This window comes from Accipiter gentilis, chromosome 25, assembly GCF_929443795.1.
Source record: "Accipiter gentilis chromosome 25, bAccGen1.1, whole genome shotgun sequence".
NCBI lineage: Eukaryota > Metazoa > Chordata > Aves > Accipitriformes > Accipitridae > Astur > Astur gentilis.
In genome coordinates, this window is record NC_064904.1 from 15,384,791 (window position 1) to 15,407,696 (window position 22,906).

General features: G+C 38.7%; 1 protein-coding gene across 1 annotated transcript; it reads left to right on the forward strand.

Moving 5' to 3' along the window:
* The first annotated feature begins 1,614 nt into the window (after positions 1–1,614).
* On the forward strand, positions 1,615–21,829 carry SGPP1 (sphingosine-1-phosphate phosphatase 1). The gene is made up of 3 exons (XM_049828851.1): positions 1,615–2,527; positions 13,412–13,501; positions 15,459–21,829. The coding sequence occupies exons 1-3, from the start codon at positions 1,910–1,912 to the stop codon at positions 16,008–16,010; spliced, it is 1,260 nt and encodes a 419-aa protein (XP_049684808.1). The 5' UTR covers positions 1,615–1,909; the 3' UTR covers positions 16,011–21,829.
* Positions 21,830–22,906: the final 1,077 nt, after the last annotated feature.

The following is a 22,906-nucleotide window of genomic DNA, read 5'->3' on the forward strand; positions in this document are numbered from 1 at the left end:
GCCTTATCTGATTGCTTACTTATTCTGACCCTTAAAGCCTTCTCAAAGTTATTACCTTTCCAGGATGTAGTCTTCTATTCTCCAGTTACAGCCTCCACACTTGGTTCTTAAGATAGACAGCTTTATATTTGGCTGGATTAAAATTCACTAAGTTTGAATGGGATGCTTCTACAAACCATTCTGATCAGTGCCCCCTCCTCATCATTATTTAGGACTCCATTAAACCTGGAGATGAAGTTTTGTAGCAGCAGGTTTAAATTCGCTTCCAAATCTTTGCTAAAAATGTCGTAGAACACAGGACCTACTACTGGAACCTCTTCAGACACCATCTCTTTCAATGAAGTTTTCCTACAGACTTCCTATTCTTGAGATCTGGCAGTAAACTCCATTTGCATGCTTTATTGGCACTGCATGCACCCAATGTTCATATCATCCAGCACTGAGTCAAGTATGTCCTCAAAACAGTATTATCAGCTACTTTTACTAAAACACTGTGTAAACTTGTATTATGTTCCTTCCTTTCAAATTTTTACATTTGAATTCCACATCAGATTTTCTATTTTGGTTAGGATAGCTATTAAGCTAACTAGGCGTTTGGGTCATATTGCTCACCCTTTTCAAAAATGGCACAAAGCAGCACATTTATCACTTGTTTCACCTCCTAATTTTAAGGCAAGATACAAATACACCAGAGTATTGGCAAGCCACAGATCAGTATCAGTTGGATAGGCAGAAGCATCAGAGAACACCGGTGACCAAAGCTCGCATTTCTCATGGCATTTCCAGGATGGAAACTGCAGCAACCGTGGACTTTCAAAGTACCCGATCTCAAGTTTTCTGGTCCTGCTGAACTTTATGTGCATACCCACCAAGGAGGAGGTGTGGAACCTCCTCCCGACTATGGAGAGGCAGGGTAAGGCACGACACCTTCCCTCAGGCCCAGCAGAAACCTCCCTGATCAGCTCTCCGCTCCACATCCCTGCGGGTACCCCACCGTCTCCGTCGCTTAACCGGCCTGACCACTGGGGCTAGGACCGCTCACAGTCTCTGCCTGAAATCAGCTTTCCCTGTCATGTTTACACCAGATTTAGGCTCCTGGGGTCGATGCGGGCAGAGGAGGGAGGGCAGGGAGCAGCCGGGCGCAGGCCTCGGAGGTGCTGATGCCAGACGCGGTGGCTGAGGTGAGGGCGGCAGTAGGTCAGCCTAAGTCAGAAGGAAGGGTAACTAGCTCGCCGGGGGCCGGTCGTGGCGGTGACCGGGCTGCAGCCGGCGAGAAGGAACGGACGCGCCGCCGGTGCGGCTGGGGGGGGGCCGAGGGCCGCCGTCCCCCCTCACCCGCCGCCCGCGGCCGCCTCCGCACCTCACGCTCGAGGCCGAGGCACGCCGCCCGCTGCCTCGCGCAAGACCAAGCCCTGATTGGCTCCCCCTGCCACTGGGGGCGGGATCGGGAGAGAGCCGCGGCCAATCCGCTCCGCGGTGCTGTTTCCCGGGTGGGGAGGTGGGGTGTCCCCGCCCGTGCGAGCGGGGCTTGTGCGCAGGCGCGCCGAGACGGTGACGGTCAGGGGAGGCGGCGGGCGGGCGCGCGCGCGCGCGCGCGTGTGTGTGTGAGGGAGAGAGAGGGAGCAAGCGGGCGAGCACCGGGCGGAGCGGAGCGCAGCGCCGAGCCGAGCCGAGGGCGGCTGCGGCCGCGGCCCCAGCCCCAGCCGGGGAGAGCCGCGCGGTGTCCGTCGCTCCGCGCCGCCTCGCCCTCGAGCGGGTTTCTCCTCAGGGAGCGGTTCCCCGGAGAGCCCCCGTCCCTTCCGCTGCCCCTCAGGCGAAGCCCCCCTCAGCTCCCCGCCCGCCCGGCCAGCGCCTCGCCACCGTCAGCCCGCCTCCCCCGCACCCCCGCGGGCGGCCTCATCCTCCCGCCATGGCTTTCTGCCGGCGCCTGGCCCGGCTGGCCGCCCACCTGCAGGACCCGCGGAAAGTGGCCGCCTTCCAGCGGCTCTGCGGGGTGGAGGGGCCTTCGGGCTGGGCCGAGGCGGAGCAGCGGGCCGGGGGCCGGGGGCCGGTGGTGAACGGCGGCCCCCCGGCCGCGGAGCGGGCGGGAGGACGGGGGCATCCCGCCGGGAACGGGACGGTGCCCGGCGGGGCGGCCCCCCCGCAGCGGTGGAGGAGGAGGCCGCGCCGCAACTCTCTCACGGAGGAGGACGGCAGCCAGGAGTTCTCCACCCGCAGCCGCTTCCTCTACTATCTCTTCAGCCTGGGCACGGAGCTGGGCAACGAGCTCTTCTACATCCTCTTCTTCCCCTTCTGCATCTGGAACTTGGACGCCTGGCTGGGGCGGAGGCTTATCATCATCTGGGTGTGGGTGATGTACCTGGGGCAGTGCACCAAGGATGTCATCCGCTGGCCGCGGCCTGCCTCCCCGCCCGTGGTGAAGCTGGAAGTCTTCTACAACTCCGAGTACAGCATGCCCTCCACCCACGCCATGTCGGGCACCGCCATCCCCCTGGCGCTCCTGCTGCTCAGCTACGGCCGCTGGCAGGTAATGCTCACCTCGTCGTCCTTCTCCGCGTGTTTTCCAGCCCCGGGGTAGAAGGGTGTGACGGGCTTGATTTCTTCTGGGAGGGGAGGTGGCTGAGTTTGTTTGGGAAAATGTGAAATTCGTGCCTTTTTTTCCTTGCCCGCCTCCCCCTTTTTTAATTTTTTTTTTTTCTACGATCCAAGCGAGCGCTCAGGTAACAAGAACTGTTCTAATGATTCTGTCTTCTGAATGGAAGTTCTGCTGACTTTGTGAATCGTTAGCTCAGTGTGCATTAAAAGTCCGCGTTCACAGTTTGCATTTTGCTCTCGTGAGGTTTTTTCAACTTTTTTCTTATAGGGCGAGTGTTTTGCATAGAGTTTGGATAGGCATCTCGTACTTTTTCGGGCGTTTGGTTTTACTGAGTGAGAATTTGGTGGAAAGCCAGGAGCTAAAGGGCTTTTTGCTGATCCTGCTTTGCTTTGAGTCACTTTGTAGCTTGAGGCAGTCTGTAGCTTTAGCCTTTTCTTTAACGCCGTCTTTTAGTTTCATTGCCTATAAACTGGAAAAGATTATTTTTGTTTTGAGGAGTACATATGCTTTTAGATGGTTTTACAACTATTAACGTGCTAGCAGGAACTGATAATCTCTGATCTTTTCAACACCTTCATTCAGCAAAATCTTAAGATCTGCCTATTGCACTGTGGGTCAATATATTCAGATAAAGTAGTGCTGCTGATCATCTGGTTTACGCAAGCTGTGGTATGTGCCGTGGCGCTTGCTGTTAGCAGTATGGGCAAAGAACTCCGAAGAAAGCACAGTGCGCATTCAGCTCTCTAAATCTCTGCACCAGCTTCAGTAGGAAATGAGGGAGAAGGCTTTTCCCAGGCAACAAGTGTTCAGTGTAGGGTTTTGAGGGCTGTGTGTGATGTTTTAAGAAGTTAGGCAGTAAATCTACTCTTAAGTTGTTAATGTTTACAAATTCTTATTATACTACCTGCCTATTTTAAGTCACATGTGTGTCATCTTGGTGGAGAGAACTCTCTTTTTAAGCTTTATGCAGGGGCTGAACTCTTGTCTTCCTAGTTACTGTTAACAATCGCCAGTTGTCTGCTGTCACAGTGTGACACTTTGTGGCTCTACCTCAGCATGTAGAATGGCTGCCTGAAAGGAAGGAGGTGGTTGAAGGTTAGAGGTTGTATTTGACCTCTCTTTAACCAAAGTTTATATATCTACTTCTGCAAGGTGATGCAGCATGCCCAAAAGAAAGCTATTAGGGATTCATGTTCTTTGCTAGGAAAACGTGAAGTATCACTCTGCTAGAGTTGTGCAGGCATCAGATAATGCCACGTGTTGTGGGTGTTTGAAATAAATATTTGGAGTTCTGTCACTGAGATGCTTAATCTTAAAGTTGTGGGGTTTTTTTTAAATTACTAAAATCTGAATATTTGATTATTACTTGTTAGATGCATAGAGCTGGTGTTAGCTGGAAGAATGAACTGGTTGTCTGTTTCTTTGCATGTGGGAAACCTCATTTAGTAGTATCAGTTGATTAGCTTTGCACAGACTGATGTCATGTGTACAAAAGAGAACCTGGCTTCGTTGCTTTTATAGAACCAGCAAACTGACAATGTGTGAAACGGTTTTTTTGCCAGTGAACCAAGTTTGTTCTTTGGTTTGCCAACCCTGCAACTATGGTCTGTGAAATACTGTGCTAATTGACTAAACATATTCATAATGAATGCATATTAAGAAATAATAAACATTCAGCCTTGTTATTCATTTAGAACCATGCTTAAGAAATGAGGAAGCAAAGTGTTTGAGTCTTAATTCTAATTCCTTTTTCCTGTGAAATGGATATCAATAACAGACCTCTCTGAAATCAACTTCTACCATTTCAAAATGTTCAGTTAAGAAAAAAAAAAACCCCTTCCTATTGATTTGCCTCTTAAGAGAGTTAAGCTTTCATCTAATGCTTCTGCTGTTCTCTGTATTTTACTTGCGTTGAAAGGGAGTAGAATCTATATGGTAACTTGTCATGCTTTTCTGAAAATAGGTGGGGTTAAAAAAGACTGACCTCAGAACTTCTTGGAAAGCTATTAATGATAAAGGAGCTTGTAATAACTCTGATTTTATTAAATTATACATATTTACCGGTAGACACAGATGGTTAGATTTAAACTTGTGGGCAAATGGTAGGGTACAGTCTTTCTATATATTCAGTATAAGCAAGCATTACACAGACCCTGATGATGATGAGTCCACATCTTAGGACTGTTTGTTCAGAAAAATCATAGTGGAGCAAGACTGAGTGTGAATTTAAGCAGATACAGCTGTAACTCTCTGCAGGGACTTTTATTCTGGAATACAGGTAACTTTGAGTTAGTCACTTTTAAGTTTATACTAAACCAAAGAAAGCCACACTTGCTTTAAAAGAGGTTACTCCAGTGAGAAGGGAATCACTTTCCTGTATAGTTTACTTGGAGTTTGCTTTCGTTGGGCTATGACTTCCTAGTATTGTGTAACAGGTCTTTTCTATCAAAGACAATCTTTGAGTCTTTCCCTTGACCAGCATGGAGAACAGAGCAAATCTGCTCTTATTTTTCTATGTATGGCCCAAATTATCCATGTAAAAACAGATATTTTTTTTTATTCCAGTAGGCTTTCTTTTAACCTATTGAATTAAGTTTGTGCTTTCCTAGTTTTCAGTGCCTATCAGTAATCCTATTACAATTATTTTCCTTTCATGTAGTATTCAAAAACATTTTTTCACTATACACAGTAAACCAAAAATATTTGCTTATATATTCAATTGTTCAAGTAAAATATTTTCAGAGATGATGTACTTTAAAGAGGTTGTGACAGATTTTCACAATTAGAGACTTTGGACACGGGGAATATTCAATGCAACCAGCTTTCAGACCGAAACAAATTATATGGTAAAATAATTTTCATAATAGCTAACTGTTCTGTCCATTGTGGAATATAACTTTTCAGTTTCACCTTGTATTATGAGAGCTTGCCTGAAACTTTCGATTCCACTTACATAATCTTGATATATTTATTTATTTAATATTGTTAAATCTCAACAGGGAAAACCACTTTTTGATTTGTTCAAAAACACTTTGAACAGTGTTTCAAAGACACTTCAGGAACCTTGAAATACAAAGCTCATTCCAAAGACTCATGAGAATTTAGGAGTGTTATAGATGTTGATTTTTTTTTTTCTGTCTTTGAAGCTCTGATACCCTGAAAGAGGAGGACAAACATTTAAAAGACAGTGAGATTATAGATCTTAATATGATGTAGGAAAATATACCTTTATCACATGGGGAAAACCTGCTTTCTTTGAAATATTGACAGTTTGAGCCAGTCTGGCTTGTATCGTGTCCTGAACAAGGAGGAAGAGATGGTGTGAACTGCTAATTATCTACAAAATCTCCAAAAGCCTAAGGCTGAGACTACAGGAAAAAGTCTTCTTTGTATTTTATTCGATTACTTTGAACCGCTGATTTCAAATAGACATCAACACATTTTATTAGAAATGGTGCTTGAATTAGGGTGGTAGCTGAATGTATTATAACCCTGCTGTTTTATTTTGAGGAGGGGGGGAAGGGAATCAGTCAGGGAGACAGAAAATATGCTTTTCTCCCACAGTTCCTGCAGGATGCAGCCTGGCTCTAGTATTAGTTGTCTGTATTAGGAAGTGATGGGTTTGCACTCCTTCCTGAGCTCTGCATTAATGAGCTGAGTCCGGAACTGCTGACTCTCACTGTAGGCCGTTGAACAAACTTCGTTAAGTTGATATTCAGCAGGAGCCCAGAGCCTTGATTGATGAGTAGCTGGCCTCTGTAACTACATTAACCAAATTTATGAATGTTTGAAAGGGCTTATCTTCTGAAGCGGTTTAGATCACTAAGTATGACAGCATTGTCCTCACTATGTACTTGTCTGCCAATGTTTTATATGCAAATCCTATAATCAGTGACTGTCTTTCCAACTCACTGATGATAATGGTGACCTTAATAAGCACTACTGCTAAACCTGCAGTAGAATGCATCTATTCTGTAATGGTTTCTTTGACTGACACACCTAAAAGTATTTTTCAGTTTTCATTTATTTAGTGCTCTACTGACTTTCCATAGTACCAATTGTATAAGAATGTCACGTGGTACTGTGTCAAACACCCTTCCAGAAATCTTTCATCCGCATCATTACTTTCATCAACCAAAGCTGATGAATCTAATCAAATGAGATGGGTTTGACAGGATCTTTATTGGGATTTCAGAGAGATCTGCATCATTCTGTGATTCTGATTGACCACTGCTAAATACCACTTCTAGAATCGTCTGCCTGTTCTTTCATTTCAAAAAGCTAACTTCTCTCAGATCCCCACTGGGAACGGGGAATAATTGGTTATCAGGGTTGGATGAATAGCCCAGTCGTGACACTGCTATAGTAAGAATTTTACAGAAAGTGGGCAAATCCTAGTTTTAAGTGACTGTCCTTGTTCAAAGGCTTGCATTATCAGTAAGATTGATGTAATGATAAAACTGGAAGCTACACATAGGAGGCTCTTGCATATGAAGTCTGTGTGTAAGAGCAAGTATGGAGTCATTTCAGAAAGAGATGCCTTATCTCTCGGAGAAGCCAAAATGGATTTTGGCTGAAATTCTAAAATGTTGTGAAGAAACTTAGGCAGAGAGATGTGTGCTTGTCTAATTGGTTTTCTTACATGTGTTTCTTAAAATAAAGAATCAAACAAAAACTCTTCTGAGATGAGAAGTGTAGCTGAAGGGGTGATCTAAAAACCCAGAATTGCCCACACAGTGAAGAGCTCTTGAGAAAGAGAGGTGGGAGTTTGAAGGGTCAGCACTGGCCTTATCTTGTGTTTTTGAGTTGTAAGGTCGCCTTTTGTGAGCTATATTAATGCCTGTAGTTTACTTGTAAAGGAAGCTGGAAAAAGGAAATGTTTGATTCAGGTGCTCTTAAAAGTTTGAAAACAAAGTAGCCAGTTCTTACAAATCTCATTGGGGAATCTCTGCCAGAGGTATGCAGCAGCCTGTCCTATTAAACTGTGTTGATTGGCATTAAATATATTTTTTTTCAGTTTTGCGTAGGCAAATCTTTAATTAATGTAAAGAATCTTGGGGAAATATGTAAAAACAAATGCCTTAAGGTTAGATGCAGAGTTTTTGATGAAGAAAGGATTCAAAGGAAATACTTTCCTTCTCAAGCAACCTTTTTTTTTTCTTAGTGGATTGCATACATGTAAAGCACTCCTTGTACCTTCAAATAGGGTCTGTTACTAAACCTGAGAAAACTTCAGTTTGCAGAAAACCTATTTTTTTAGGTGTTGGGGACATAAGCAGAGCAAGCTGTAGGTGATTCTTGCTGGGTGTGTTTAGGGAGGGATATTTTTTTTTTGTAATGACTGCAAGGAAAAGAAGGAACAGGCTCCAATTCCTATTGTAACGCCTTAATTTCTTTTCAGATTATGTGTAGCAGAAAATGAAACCTTTTAACTCCCTGCAGGGCTGGCATTGGAAGCTTTATCTTGGAATTTAAAGAAGGGGTTCTTTTAGTGCCATGTAGCACTCTCAAATTTTTATGCTTTTTGATTTTAAGGTTTGGCAGTGGAAGAAGGAAGGAAGTAATTGATAAATGTAGCTTAACCAGTGTTATTTACCACTTGGCCTCTTTTGAAAATGCAGGTGTCTGTTTATTTTTCCTAAAATGACTGATAAGTGGTCTTTCCTTTTTAACCATCCTCTTCTCCCTTTTCTTCTGCTCCCTCCACAAAATCATATATATGCTGTGCTTTTTGTACTCCTCTGGTCAGCCAGGGTCTCAGAGTCATTCCTGTAAACATTGATTATAGCTTTTCATGTGACTATTGCTAATACATAGCCCAAATATCTTATTAAAAGCATGATGCTGCAACTGCTGCTTGGATTCTTTCAGTGAACTCTGGCCCAAAATAATTATCTCAAATTCAAGTTGAACTTCTGAATAATCATATGATTAAAAAAGATCATTGAGTAATACTGTAGAATGCTGAAAATATTAGAAAATTAGTTTGGAACCCTCTGTGGATGCTGCAAACTTCTCCAGTGTAGAATGTGCTTTAAAAAAAGTAAAGAAATGAGCATCTAGAGTGTATTTTAAGAGTGTTCCATTATGAAAGAAAGAATTTTCTGACCTAGGTCAAAGCTTTTAGGACAGATTGTTTCCTTATGAGCATTTTTAAACAATGGTTATGTTATTAAGACTCTTGGCAAAAGGTCAGATTAAGTGGAGGGAGGAGGATAGGCGATTGAGGGAAACGTTTTCTATGTCATCCAGTCAGAAGCTTGCAAGTCCATTTCGGAGGATGTAATCGAATAAAATGGTAATTTCCTGTTAAAAACATAGGGCATACAATTCTCAAAGACTTACTGGGAGTAGTTTCACTGCTGTTTTCCAAATATGACCAATTTAATTCAATTTCTTTGATTGAAACCAGATTCTGGATATGGGAACAAAATTGAGGCCTGAGAGAAGATGAGTAGTCTACTCAATCAGCTTCATTCCTAGCTTTTTCTTAATATGTGAATTTAGGAAATCAATTAGCCTTTTTTATCCTTGAGTTTTTGTTTTTAAATTACATGCTTGGTGATGTGTCCCTTAGTCATATACATCAAGACTGGGACACTTTTCTTAACAGTTATGGTGCCTTCAAAGAAAGCATCTTTTCAAACATTCAAAAGCCAAAATGTCAGCAAGGGTATCTTTTTAATCTATATGTTGCATTTGTCTCTATCTCCAATCTCTGCCTTGCTGTCAATTCCATCTGCCTCCACTTCATCTTCTAGTATTGTATTTGTACTACGTGCTTATGCATTTATCGAAGCTTTATTCTGGCCTTTGGAAAAATATTTGTGTAACCTGGATATTGGTGATTTGATCTAAAATGGAATGTGGGCTACTTTTGTCAAGGAGAAAAACGGCAGATTAATGTTGGGTTTGAGTCAACATGTGATTTTTGAAGTTCAGTTTGAGTACTATGCAAGTGTCTATTTTTGTGTAAGGTTAAGATTTTAAAATCTCAAGTTGTTTGCTCTTTTTAACTTAGAAAAAAGAAGGCAGTATGCAGTTCAGTAAATACTCCTCATACTCAAAATTGTTGAGGTGGCATGGTTAGCTATGGAAGCATAATGAGTCTTTGAGGATATACATAAGGTGGTCTTGAGGGCACGGAGGCAGACTTTGAGATGTTTGTTTCTAAAATGGGCTGTTCCTGATTATCTGTTTCAAAGTGACTCTAAGTATGGTCAGGAATGAAGATATGTCAATTCTGTTATCAGAAAGAACAAGCTGAGAGAATGAAACCTAGGTTTTTATATCTACCTCTGCCAGCTGTGATCTCTGACAACCTTTCAGACCCTCATCTGAAAGGAGGTATGATGCCAGTCTGCCTTCTGATGCCTAAATGAGTAAGAATAGCAATGAATTGGGGAAGAGGGTAGAAATGAACTTGTGATCTTTTGTCCTTTGTGCCTCTGTAGGTCTGATCTGGTATGTGAGGAACCACGGGACAAAAATTGCTGGAATTCAGCAGTCTTGCTTTAATATCTTTAAGTAGAAGCTGTCAGCATGTCTGTATACAACTAGGTAGAAAAGATCTAAAAGTTTATAACTCAAAGGTGATTGATAATTGTTAATTTTCAAATTTGTGAATGCAGTGTTTTCCAAAATGAGAGACTCAAGCAAACCTCAAAAATTAGTACTTACAGCTTTCTTCTGTGAACACTTGAGTTAGTTTATATTAACTTTTCACATTAATTTTTCATAAAACGTGCCAATTTTGAGTAGAAAACATAGTAAAAGCTGTTTGGTTTTTTCTTTGAAGATTCATTTGTGATTAGGAGAGAAGCTTTGTGAAATCCACTATTTATTTTAAAACAGGGCTGATAAAAAATGTTAATAGTCTTAAGGCACTATACTAATACAAGGTATTTTGGTATTTGGGAGGATTTTGTATGCCTAGGCAGTGGGAGGTTACGGATACTTATAACCACGGTATAACCAATGTATATACGCAAAATACATACAGGCAGTTATTTTCTAGATGAAACAATGTTTAGAAAATACTTGCTAGTACCTCAGTGTTGCATTATTTTCAGACAGTAATTTGGAAGTAAATTTATGGCATCAGCTTTTTTTTTAAGAATAAAGGTGATGTCTCCTGTAGGTGTTATGACTTGGCATGCTGCTGAGCAGTCTTCTTGCTGAGCTACGAGGTGTGTGGGAGTGTAATATTCTCCTTTAGTCACCTTGTACACCTATCCCTACATGTGAGGACAAAATATGTGGTTACTTTATCACCTCAAGGCAGATTTTAAGCAGGTGGTACCAGTTCAGTGTTCTAGGAATTCTTGAACCCAGTGGCTGCTTTTAAAAGTTATGAGCGAAAATAGGCTATTTACAACAGCCTGCCCGGGACTCTAAAGACTCCTCACATATACCTTTTCCTTCATACTCCTTGTTCGTAGGATCTTGCTGTTTTGCTGCTCTAACATCATCTCTCCCACAATCCCAACTTGTACCCACAGTATCATTAGCTGCTACAGCCTGCTGAGCTTAGCACTTCATTGGTCTTCCTGCTAAAGCTCCAGCTTCTGTTTCTGTTGGGTATATCAGAAATGCAGGAAAAGTCTTAATTTATTAGAAGAAAAGCCTTACCCTTGATTGGAGCCTGAAAGCACAAAAGATGTGAGCTAGGAAACAAGAATGGACATACAGTATCAAGTGATGGGCAAAAAGTTTCAAACTGTTTGACAGTGTGTGAACACATGCAAGCTCACTCTACCACCAAGTAATTGTGATGCTATTAAATTTTCTGGTTGAGAGGTTTGCATTGCTTCTGGAGGTAGTAAATCTTCCCTTGCTAGTCTCTGACAAACAAGAAGTTGTCTTCTCATGCTTTCATCTTGTGGAGCATGTAAAGAGGTGCTAGAAGCTCCTCGTCAGAGAATATAGGGTAGGGTATACCTGTCCCTGTATATACAGCATTTTGGCTTTGGTAGTCCTCTGTGGGGGAGAGTGGAGCAGCACCATCCAGGGAAGTTGTGTGGCTTGAGTGTATTCCTGGTGCAGGCAGCATTACTTTTACCCTGATATCAGTGGAAATGATGGTAGAGGCATAATGGGGATGAGTGATGGGGCTACACTTGTAATGTATTCTGTGCAAGGATTACTTTTGTGGCTGCTATAACAATGTCAGCATCTGACAGCTCTGCAATCATCTCTTGAGTACGACCTAGTTACTGGTGTATTGCCCATTATTAGCATAATTCTACAAGGCAGGAAACTGAATTTGTTCCATCATGATTTCTGTTAGAAATAAGTCATTAAATACATAATTTTGTGTAGGTACAATTTGTAGATGAATGTAGCAGAAACAAAGACAAATGTTGCTACAGGAATTAGAGTTTAAACTAGGTATAACACCACTGTGAACTGGGCATTTGGAATTGATTTTAACGTGAAATCTGTTTCTTATGTGAAATGTAAGCTTCCCAATCTTCTGCGAATTTGAGAATTTTTTTAGGTTGGTCAGGCTAATGTGGTCCTGGAGCCTAGAATTCAGAGTGCTGGAATAATGCAGAAGACTGATAATCTTCTCTCAAGCCTTTCATTGAAAGGCTGATTTAGAAGCTTGTCAGTCTTTTAAGTGGCCGTCACATAGGACATACAACTTTCTCTAATAAGATTAAAGATACTTTCTCTAATCTGTTGGGTATTCTACCCTTCAGTTTATCCATAAAAGGAGCAAGGCAAAGGGCAAGAAAACTGCCTAGAATTTTTAGTTTTTATTCTGAGATTCAAGTACATCTAGACTGCCTGTTTATATTGAAAATGTTTTATCATTGCTTTCATGTAGGAAGTGAAGCAGTTTTGGAAACATGCCATTTTGTCTTGTGACTGCTTCTTTTATAGAACTAATAATTACTTTTAATACTGAAAAAAGGAAGTTGTGTCCTGTCTTGTACAATATTTTGCAATAAGGTAATGGGGAAAGTATTTCTTACTGTGCTGCAAGATGTGAATTAGCATACTTTTATCCAAAACCTAAGAAAGTTAAAATACTAATTTTTTACACATGCCGATACGTGCTTATTAAAACAAAGTATTTTGTTCCTGTTAAACAGTCCTTATTAATAAAAAAAAATCTATCAGAAATAGAAATAATTGGAAAAAAGTATTTGATGTTTTTTACTTAATAAATGTGGATTTTAAGAGGAAATTTATGTGGGTTTCTAGAGAACAAAAAGAGAGTACTGTTTAGGAGTTTCATACTGATGCTCAGAGATTGAATCAAGGATTGCAGAAACTATAAAAGAGTGTGTAAGGAATTGAATTTATATGTAAATTATTATGAGTTTTGCCTTTTCTGGAGAAAGGTGAAGCTACTAGATTCTGTCTGGATTAATTGTTAAAAATACTAGTATACTATGTAGCTGCTTCACCCAGTGTCAAACTGTTCTACAGTTTATAACACAAGGCTTGTCTCTGCCCATGTTGCCAATTTAGGATATCATAACATGGCAAGACTAACTGCTATGAAGATCTATTAAGTTCTTACTGCTTTGTCTGAAAAGATAAGACCAATGTCCTGAAATGCATATATCCTGAATGCAAAGGAAGAGGACAAGGAAAAAGTTGAAAAAGTTTGACTTAATGTTTTGACTTTATGGAAAGTGGACTTATTTGAGGTGGTCTAATTGGCTTGGGTAGGCTAGGGCAAGGGAAAGGGTGAGCATAAGTTGCATTAATTGGAGTTAATTGTCGAATTCTTGTAGATGGAATTTTTAGGTTTTTTTCTTTCCAAATTCTAATACAATCTTTCAATTTTTTCCCTACCAGTATCCCCTTATGTTTGGACTGATCCTTGCATTCTGCTGGTGTGCTTTGGTTTGCTGTAGTCGAATTTATATGGGAATGCATTCAATTCTGGTAAGAAAATAATCCTAGTAAAATTTTATTTTAATGTTGTTCTGATTACATAAACTTCCATCACACTTAAGTTTTTACAGTGCAGTAATTGTATATAGCTTTTTATTTTTTTTTTTTTTTTTTAGAATGTCCTACCGTATAGGAACAGAATACTTACATTTCTCCAGTAGAGAAATTGATGAGATAGCTAAAAGTGGATGTCAAACTTATATTAATTTATACTTTTCTTTCATAAACCAAATCCCCAGTTGAAACTTAGCTGATGTTTACTAGCAGTTTAGTGCAGAAATTGACTGTACTAAAGTGTAGACTAAGTTTTCCTCTACAGAGTAGAAAGAATTTTGCAGGATGAGAGAGTGGCTGTTAGTGTCCACTCAAAGCATGAGCATTTCAGACTGCCATGCTAAATGCTGGGGTTTCACTTGCCAAAGTTTCTAAAGAACCAAATAATAAAGTTGTCATCTTTGAAAAACAGACTTATTTGTTAAAAAGGATTTTAAAAACAAATCAAACTGAAATACAAATGCATGCAGTGTAAAAATGGGAAAACAAGAAAACTACAAAATGGTAATCAGAATGGAAGACCACTAGTAAGTATGGCTAAAGAGGTTTTTGAGGATCGCTTGCTAGAAGGGGAAAAGCTAACAGATAGAAAACAGTAAGCCCGGTAGTGAGTAGTGAAGCTGATAGATGGTCACAGTGTAAAAGGAGGATGTGAAAATAAGGCAGCTCAGAAAAACTGCGTGACGTATTTGCATTAGTGATTAGGAGGCTTCCCAAATCAGAACCACTTGTGTGTAAGACAATGGGATGAACTGATATTTCAGTTGACAGTGTCAGCTGACAGATAGTGTCTTAGAACAAAGTCATGCAACAAATAGTGATGTATCATATAGACTAGGTTATCCAGCAGTTTCACACCTGAATCTTCGATAGTGTTTGAGTGAATACAATTAACCATGTGTTGCCTGTAATATAAATCAACCATGGTGCCTAAGTTTGGAGGGGGTGGGGGTAGGGTGGCAAATATGGCAGAAAGTTGTTGTGGTTGCTTCTGAAATGAGCAAGTCTGACTTTCATATCAGTCAATTGTATTAGCTTTTATCAAGTGTTCAATTAGTGGAAGTGAATAAAAATGATTCATTGAAGATGGCGCAATAAAAATACTGCTGACAAAAGTCCCACCTCCTGGCTCACATGGAAGAGTTGATAAGCATGTGAATGAAGGTGATCTGGTTTCTAGTGCTTGGATTTCTAAAAAGCTATTGACAAATTCCTTCTTAACAACTTAAGGTGACAGCAGTTGCAGATAATTCTGTGCAACTGTGAATCATCAACAGTAACTGAAATTTAATGCTAAATTACAAAATAGAGTAACCTTTTAATTAAGAAAAGACATTTTTGACACAATAATAAAACTGAAAATCAAGTATGAAGTCACAGAAGTTCCCTCTTCCTTTAATTAGAAACAGTTCTCCATTCGTGCAGTATTGTTAATTCTGAAGCTGGAGTGGAAAGTCTAAGCTGCTCTAATGCTTAGCTGCAGTGGTCCTCGACTGCCTTACCAGCTGTTGCTGCCAGTGTTGAGTGTTGGCAGAACTTATTTAGCTGGGCTAGCTTGTGCTGACTGTAGGCTGGAATGCCCCAGTCCTGGACAAGGACCTTGGTAGCCAGCAGATAGGTAGATCTACAACTTTGATGATGGATCATTTGATTATGGCTTCATTCATGATCTGATCATGATGCAGATGTCCTATTAATAGGTGATGAAATGCAATTCCTTACCTTATCTTTAGCATAAAAAAGATTTAATCTTGTACAGTAAATGAGAAAAGATGGGAATCCACAAGTTGCATTTAGCAACAGAGCAACTAGGCTTGTCTCCATGCTAATGTAACTAAATTTTTTTTTTAAATCGTTTTTGCAATGAAACCATATCTTTCTCTCTCTCCAACAGGATGTTATTGCTGGATTTCTGTATGCTATTCTCATCTTGGTTGTCTTCCATCCAGTTGTGGACCTGATTGATAACTTCAACTTAACTTACAAATATGCACCCTTAATTATCATCAGTCTCCATTTAGCCCTGGGCATCTTCTCTTTTACTCTAGACACATGGAGCACATCGCGGGGAGACACAGCTCAGATACTGGGCTGTGGTGCTGGAGTAGCCTGTGGTTCTCACGTTAACTACGTAATGGGTCTAAAGCTAGATCCTCTTCCTGATATGTTACCTTTATCTCTTTCCTCTCTCACTGTGACTGTGTTTGGAAAAGCCATATTGAGGTTGTTGATTGGAGTAATAGTTCTGTTGTTAACAAAAGTGGCCATGAAAAAAGCCACTATTCCATTGGCATGTAAAATATTTCGCATACCACATGACGATGTCCGGAAAGCAAGACAACGCATGGAAGTTGAGCTTCCCTATCGCTATATTACGTATGGAATGGTTGGGTTCTCCCTCATGTTTATAGTTCCTTGCCTGTTCCATTTTATTGGTCTTTCTTGATGCAGTTTTATCACTTTAAATAGGGAGAACAGAGCAAGTAGGTTTTTGAAGAGGTGCACTAGTTTGCTAAGGGAAGGCCAGTGAGCTTGGCTTTAGCAGGGTTTTCACTTTAACAGCAATACATAACAGGCAAAGCATTTAAAGAACTTTGCACATCTTTGGGTATGATATGGGGCCGGAAGTCAAATATCAGTCCACCAGAAGTGCTGAACTCTATAAATGCTATGTCTAGACTTATTGCTGTAACAAAGTATCTGTGTGTGTGTGATGCAATGAATGTATCTGGAATGTCTGTCATACTGTACCTGTATACATTGACATTTTAACAGGTATGTCTGACAGCTAATCAAAAAGCTCCATTCATGATCTGTTTGCCATTTCATAGTAATTTATTCAAGTTGTTGGACCATAGACTGCTAAATTTGCTTTCCTCTATTCTTTCCTGAACTCCTGCTTCAAGATGTTTCAGCTAATAGGCATTTCTAACGGACCAAACTTGTAATGAGGTTGAATTTTTCTAAAAACCAAACAGAAGCCTTTTTGTCTAGCCCTCTCTGCAAAGTAAAATGTCTGGATTGGCATTAGTAGATATCACTAGCGTATATATGATTCAGGTACTGTATTTTATGGTTTAATAACTGTGCCTTTCTGTTGCTAAATTAAGAAATGCCATATATACTGTGATGTAAAAATGCCTAATTTTATTTAAAATCCTACATAATTAGGCAGATATTTTTAAATGTTAGATTGTCCATGTTGCAGGCATGGTTCAAGTTAACTGGAGTATTCAGTTTAGCCTGATCAAAATTGCATAAATGAAATGACCCAAGAATTGTGTCCTTAAGCTCAAGATATTGTAAATGGACAATAATCCCTTTTGTAAGTATTTTTAATGTGTATTGTAAGTTACTGGAAGAGGATATATTTTTCTGGAGATTGTTTATACAGTGGACAGATATTCAAAATTAATTATCTAAACATATAAACAATAAAGCCACCCCATTCTGTAAAGAAATGGGCCTCACTTCTTATTCCAAACTAATTTAGAAGGACCATTGTTTTTAGATATTTGCTTAGAAAATATAATCCTTATTCTAGAAAAAGTATATGTATTTTTATGCATTAACATACAATATTTAAAGGTGATAATCACTTTTACCCAATTTGGATAGCTGTAAGACAATATAGTGATCAAATTAAATTTTTAATCATTCTGATAGGCAGATTGTGAGCAGTCAAGACAGTATGGTCAATGCATAAACGGTTCATGCATATCTAAATTTTACTGAATTATTATGCACTTTTCAGCTGTTTGTGATCCTTTTTCCAGTGATGAGTAGAATATGACCCTTCAACTGTAATTTCATGTGCCTCTTTTGTGTTCCATCTTGTCTATGTTGATATGTTGCCTAATTTGTTCTTTCCATGTCAGGAACTGTTATATTGCAGCAAGAGCTGTCTTATTGCCTGGCCAGACATGAATTGCTTAATTTTGTATTGTACATTTTTTCTTGAAAAACATAATTTGGTTGGGAACTATAGTGATTAGATAGGATACAAAGCTTACATTTTTTTGTAAACAATATTTGGAGTTGGAAGGTTTTTTGTATTGGCGCTCCTATCTCCAAACTGTTAATAAGTGAATTAAGAAAATTAACTTTGTATCTCTTTCCTCAGAGCAGTCAAGGTTATGGTACGCTGGCATTAGATGATGTGAAAAGCTGACTTTTCTGATGCATTTCTTCAGTGCATTCAGAATGCACAGCTATGAATGTATTCAAACTGATGTATTCAGAACTGATAGTGAGTTAAACAACTTACATAGTTGAAAAGACTCTACCTAGTAGAAAATGGTTAGCTTGTTTCAGTGCATATTTCTGGATTTGATTTTTTTATCTGTTCCTCTTTTGCAGTTTAATGCTGAATGTGCAGTAAAAGGTAAATTGGTTTCTAAGGTTTTGAGGGAAGGATTTCCACTGTGTTGGCTTTGCAGACTAAGATAGTCAATAAATAAAGAGCTGGGGGGAATGTACACAAAATGCCTTACACTTAAAGCCCTGAGCAAGTGGTGTAGTTCCAATTATATTAAATTAGTCTGAGGACTGGTGAAAATAATAGGATAACTTTCTCCGAAATTAAGGGCACATTCTCCTTAAATATCCTAGCTTTACAGTTTATAGCAAAAAATGTTTAAATTCTAGTGAGCAAAACTGATATTTTTTTTTAAGGTACATATTTGACTTCTAGGAACTTCAAGTTTATGGCATAAGAGTGTTCTTAAAGCTGTCTTTTCCAGCTGTGCTTGCTCTGTTGTACTATTAATGGAAAATAAAATCTACTGTGTAAGATGGAGAATGAGTGGGAAAAAAACCCATATGCAGGTAGGGCTTTCAACAGGCTAAGGAAAATTGCACTGTAGCTTATTCTACTGTTACTCATAAATAGATATTTTATATTTTTATACATTACATTGGATAACTTCAAAATGTCATGTTCCATGTACCACATAATATAGTACCCAGGAAATGTATATCAGAATGTTTATACAGCACCTTTACAACCCTATCTCTAAGACTGCAACTACTTTACGGAAGTTTACATGAAAAAAGTTTTACTATTCTATTTTCATGTTTTATAGGGGGCTAGGCTCAAGAGGGCAGTTTAGCACAAAATATCAGGCAATATGAATACTGTTACAGAATAAAGAATCACAAAAATGCAAAAATTAAAAAAAAAACTTAAATATTTGTATTTTAGGATATTTTTGTTTAATAATAAGCTAAGATTCCTTCAAATCAGGCATAACAACAGCAGGTAAAACTGGAGCACTTTGTTTGCCCTAATATTCCTAGAGTTGAACATGAAAAATGTTTCTAGTATAAGCGTCAGCTGGTACCAAATTATTTATAAATAAATTTAACATAGCTTTAAAAGGTAGTTAACATGTCTTTTCAGAAAGACCATACACTTGAAACCTTTCATGAAGTGGTGCGAAAATGTATTCATACGTCACTGCTAGTGAACTTCCTCAGTTCCAGGTTGTATAGTCCTAGAGAGAGATATAATACTACTTTATAGAAGCAAATACAAATACACATTTATTACAAAAAGCTACAAGTTAAATTTATCTTATTTGATTACTGTATGAAATAAAACCTGAAACTAAGTCACGTAGAGTATGATTTGGCACAAAACTGTTTTCCAAGAGGGGCTGAAGAGACTCAAATTAGTCTTAGACTGCCTTAAACACAGGAGCAGGGATTTTTTCTGACCTGGCCCTCAATCAGAACTAACATATGCATTGCATATTGGGTAAATTTTAGAATCTGTTGTTTTGAAAATGGTTTCATGTTTATAAAAAAGCTATTACTTTTGCTACCCATACCACGAACTGGTGTTGAAGCATCTTTCTCCTGTGTGATCACCTATGAAGCTCTTCAGCCTGTCATCACATTTGCCTTACCACTTACCTTGCAAATTGGGGGGAGGGGGGGGAGGTGGAGAACCTATTTTAAGGTAAATTGGCAAACCAAAGGGAGTTGTATTTTGCTTATTTACTTGGAAATTTTTTTTAAGCTTATGTACAGCTTTTCTCCTGAAGAAAAATCCAAACCCCAAACCAGATGCATTTCTTTTAAAATGGCATCTCTAAATGTGATATGTGGCTTTTTTTTTTACCAGAACAGTGTTAAATTGTCTGGGGTTTAAAAGCTATTATGTTTTTCTTTGCTACTATTTTTTTATTACTGCTTTCATTATTTTATACTCAATTTCTTGCTTATTTCCCAGGGAGTGTCCTGAACTTGTTGTAAGCAATTGCTACTTATGTGAAGATTGTAATTTTGAACTTGTAAATACTTAAGGGCTGTTAGTGGCTGTTAGCTGCTCAAATACATACAAACAAACCTTGCATGCTGTAAGTAAATACATCTGTTGTGCTAAAAGTTGTTTCTATTTTAGTATTTGCTTTCTCAATACAAAATTGAGATTTTTCACACACAATACATAAGATATTTAATAATTCAATGGTATGAAGGGGCATGGCTGTCTAACTCCTCTTTACTGGGAGTCGTGCACCTGGTTCCTTCCATGTTACATTGAGAATGAACCCTGAAGGTCGCGTCCATGCTCTGACATGCATGCAGGCATCAGTGTGTGTGAAGTGACTTACCTTCTAAGGTGTAAATGTAATGTCCTTGCTTTTGAGGTCTGAGAGATTGTTCTTTTTAAAATCATACTTAGCCCAGTTTTTACAAGACTTTTAAAGGGCTTAACTTGGAAGCTGTTTCTTAGTATGTGGAACTGGCTGTACATTTGCAACACTTAATTGATGCTTTCCCCTCTGTACCATAATTGTGCTGAATGATGAGATCCCAGAATAATGTCAGTAGATAAAATGATGACAGGAGAATTGATTTCTTGGAGTATTGTTACACAGCTTACTGTAACTGATTCTTGGGTGGTTTTTTGGTCTAATGTAGAACGGTTTTAGGTTATACAATTTATTTCTATACTTTATAAATTACTTTGAAGAAAGTTTGACTTTTTGTGGGAGGAAGTCTCATTGAATGATGTCATGCCAGAACTTTATTCTAGTGGAAAGCTTAAGTGGCCTTTTTGTCTCAGAAAAAAATATATAAGCCTATATTAAAATTTACTGTAAATACCATATTTGTCAAATTGATAGATTAGTTCAGTCACTAATGTTTTTCTTCCTATAATACTTCTTGAAACAAAGGCAAACAAAGCTTAATTTGGAAACAAAATGTGATGCTGTGTGGCAGAGAGGATATAGCTCTTCAGGTGTTCTCTAAAAAGCAAGTATCACATGCTGGAGTTGAAGCAAATTTAGCTATGCATTAGAAAAATTTCTTTGCGCTCCATTCTGCACCAGAAATAATTTACATGTTGCTACGAGTCCATTTAACAAAATGAAGCAAAGCATATGTGCTTGCAGTATATAATTAGTAACTGTTCCTGTAGGATCAAAGAATAGAGGGTACATAGGAGAATACTACCTTAAAGATATTGACCAGTAAATGTAAATAAAAAGTCCTATCAAGTTGGAGAATTTTATTAGTCACTAAACTTTGACTAAATTAGTAACTAAGTTTTTCCCACAACTTTATTTTTGTTAGAAAGCATAATGAAAGACAAGGGTGATATTCCTGAAACTGAAATTAGATCTCACTTTAAACATCGAAAACTGTCTTATAATTGAAAAAGATCAGTTCAGGAGCTAGTAACCTGAAACGTAAGAGCAAAGTCTTAGGGGGATTTTGTATAAAACTTAATGCACTTAAAAATGATGCCAAAATTTGGCCTATACTTGATTTATATGAAATCTGTAGTACTATATATATATATAATATATTGCTTCTTGGAGTTTAATTTTTTATGTATAGATTTTTTTCTTGTTACTGCATTCCCTGATAAAAGCAAGTGTTCATAAAATATAAAACAGCTTTCTCTGTATAAGGTAAGGCTGTATGATAGTAGTATTTTGGGAAATAATGTAGTTGTAACCCCCAGTCTCTCAACCTCTTGGAGAACTTTATTTAAAAAAAACAAAACAAAAAACTTTCAAATGCAAGCCTTGAGTTAGTTGAGGATCGTATAATGCTTGCTGTATAATAGTGTACAACTGATGTTTTAAAAATTAATACATTGGAACTTTTTGTTATATTATTGTTAATGATTTTGTACTCATGGTACACTTTCTGCAGTTGTCAACTAATATTTAAACTCATATTGACTGGTAACTGAAGTGTCTAACTTCATCTGCAATGAGTGGGTAATAAACTACTATTGGATTCAAATGTGTTCTGTTGTCTTTATTCCTTCCAGTGCTAAAGAACGCGTGGTAGGACTCATACTGCAAGCATAAAACACTGATCACAAGAAAACTTACATTCATATTATTATATAGCAATCATTGTTAGAACAATTGTCTTTATGGTGTGGGCTTTAGATGCAAAAGTTTAGGAAAAAGCATTAGGAAGTAGTGAATTTTTATTTTTTTTTCATTTTCCACTGCCTTAAAATCTGGACTGTTTAGTTTCATATAGTAAATAATGAAACAAGCTCTTGATCAAACTGTAGAAAGATTTAAGGTGTATCTTTCTTCAGCTTTTGCCACTTGTTGCACGCTGATAAATGAACGTGGAAGCGTGTTCTTACTCTAACTGACAAGAAATTTGTTTTCTAGGAAAATGCCTGTTGTGGGGAAGAATAAATAGCTTCACAGGTTATGGAACTATTGAAGCTTGGGTTTCCAGTGGATGTCTGATGACTGCTTTGACTTGCACTGCAGGTTTAATTTAAAGAGATAGCTCAGTACTTATTTGAAATCAGAACCTTCATAGAAAACAACCACATGAGTTTGTATCCTGTTGGGTCACCTTCCAGTAACTTCTTACCTCCCAAATCTGCTTTGAAAATTGCTCAGCTGTGGGTAGTTTTTTCCCAGACTACTGAATATCTGCAGATTTTCATGGAATGTATATAGGCAGTGTATTTTCATCAGCTTTGCTTCCTTAGTAAACCAGACTAATTGCAGAATACTATTAATTTAAAATGCTGTGAATTTTGTTTTACAATGGTCCCAAGATGCTTTAACTGCTATGTAATACACAAGCATGAGAAAGTATTAGTTCATTTGTATATTTGTATTAACTAAGTAGCCTTAAGTTACCTGAAGTGCAGCAAAAAAATATTAGTCAGCATAACTCTTGCATCCTCTCTTCCTGCAGTTGTACAATGCCCAGCAAGGAAGTTTGAGCACTTAAGTAATGTATCTGAACAGTATTGCAGAACACACTTGAAGAGGTGGGAACTGCCCCTTAAAAGGAAGCTGGTATGTTATTTCAAATCCATTTATTGGCCACTGTACAGTG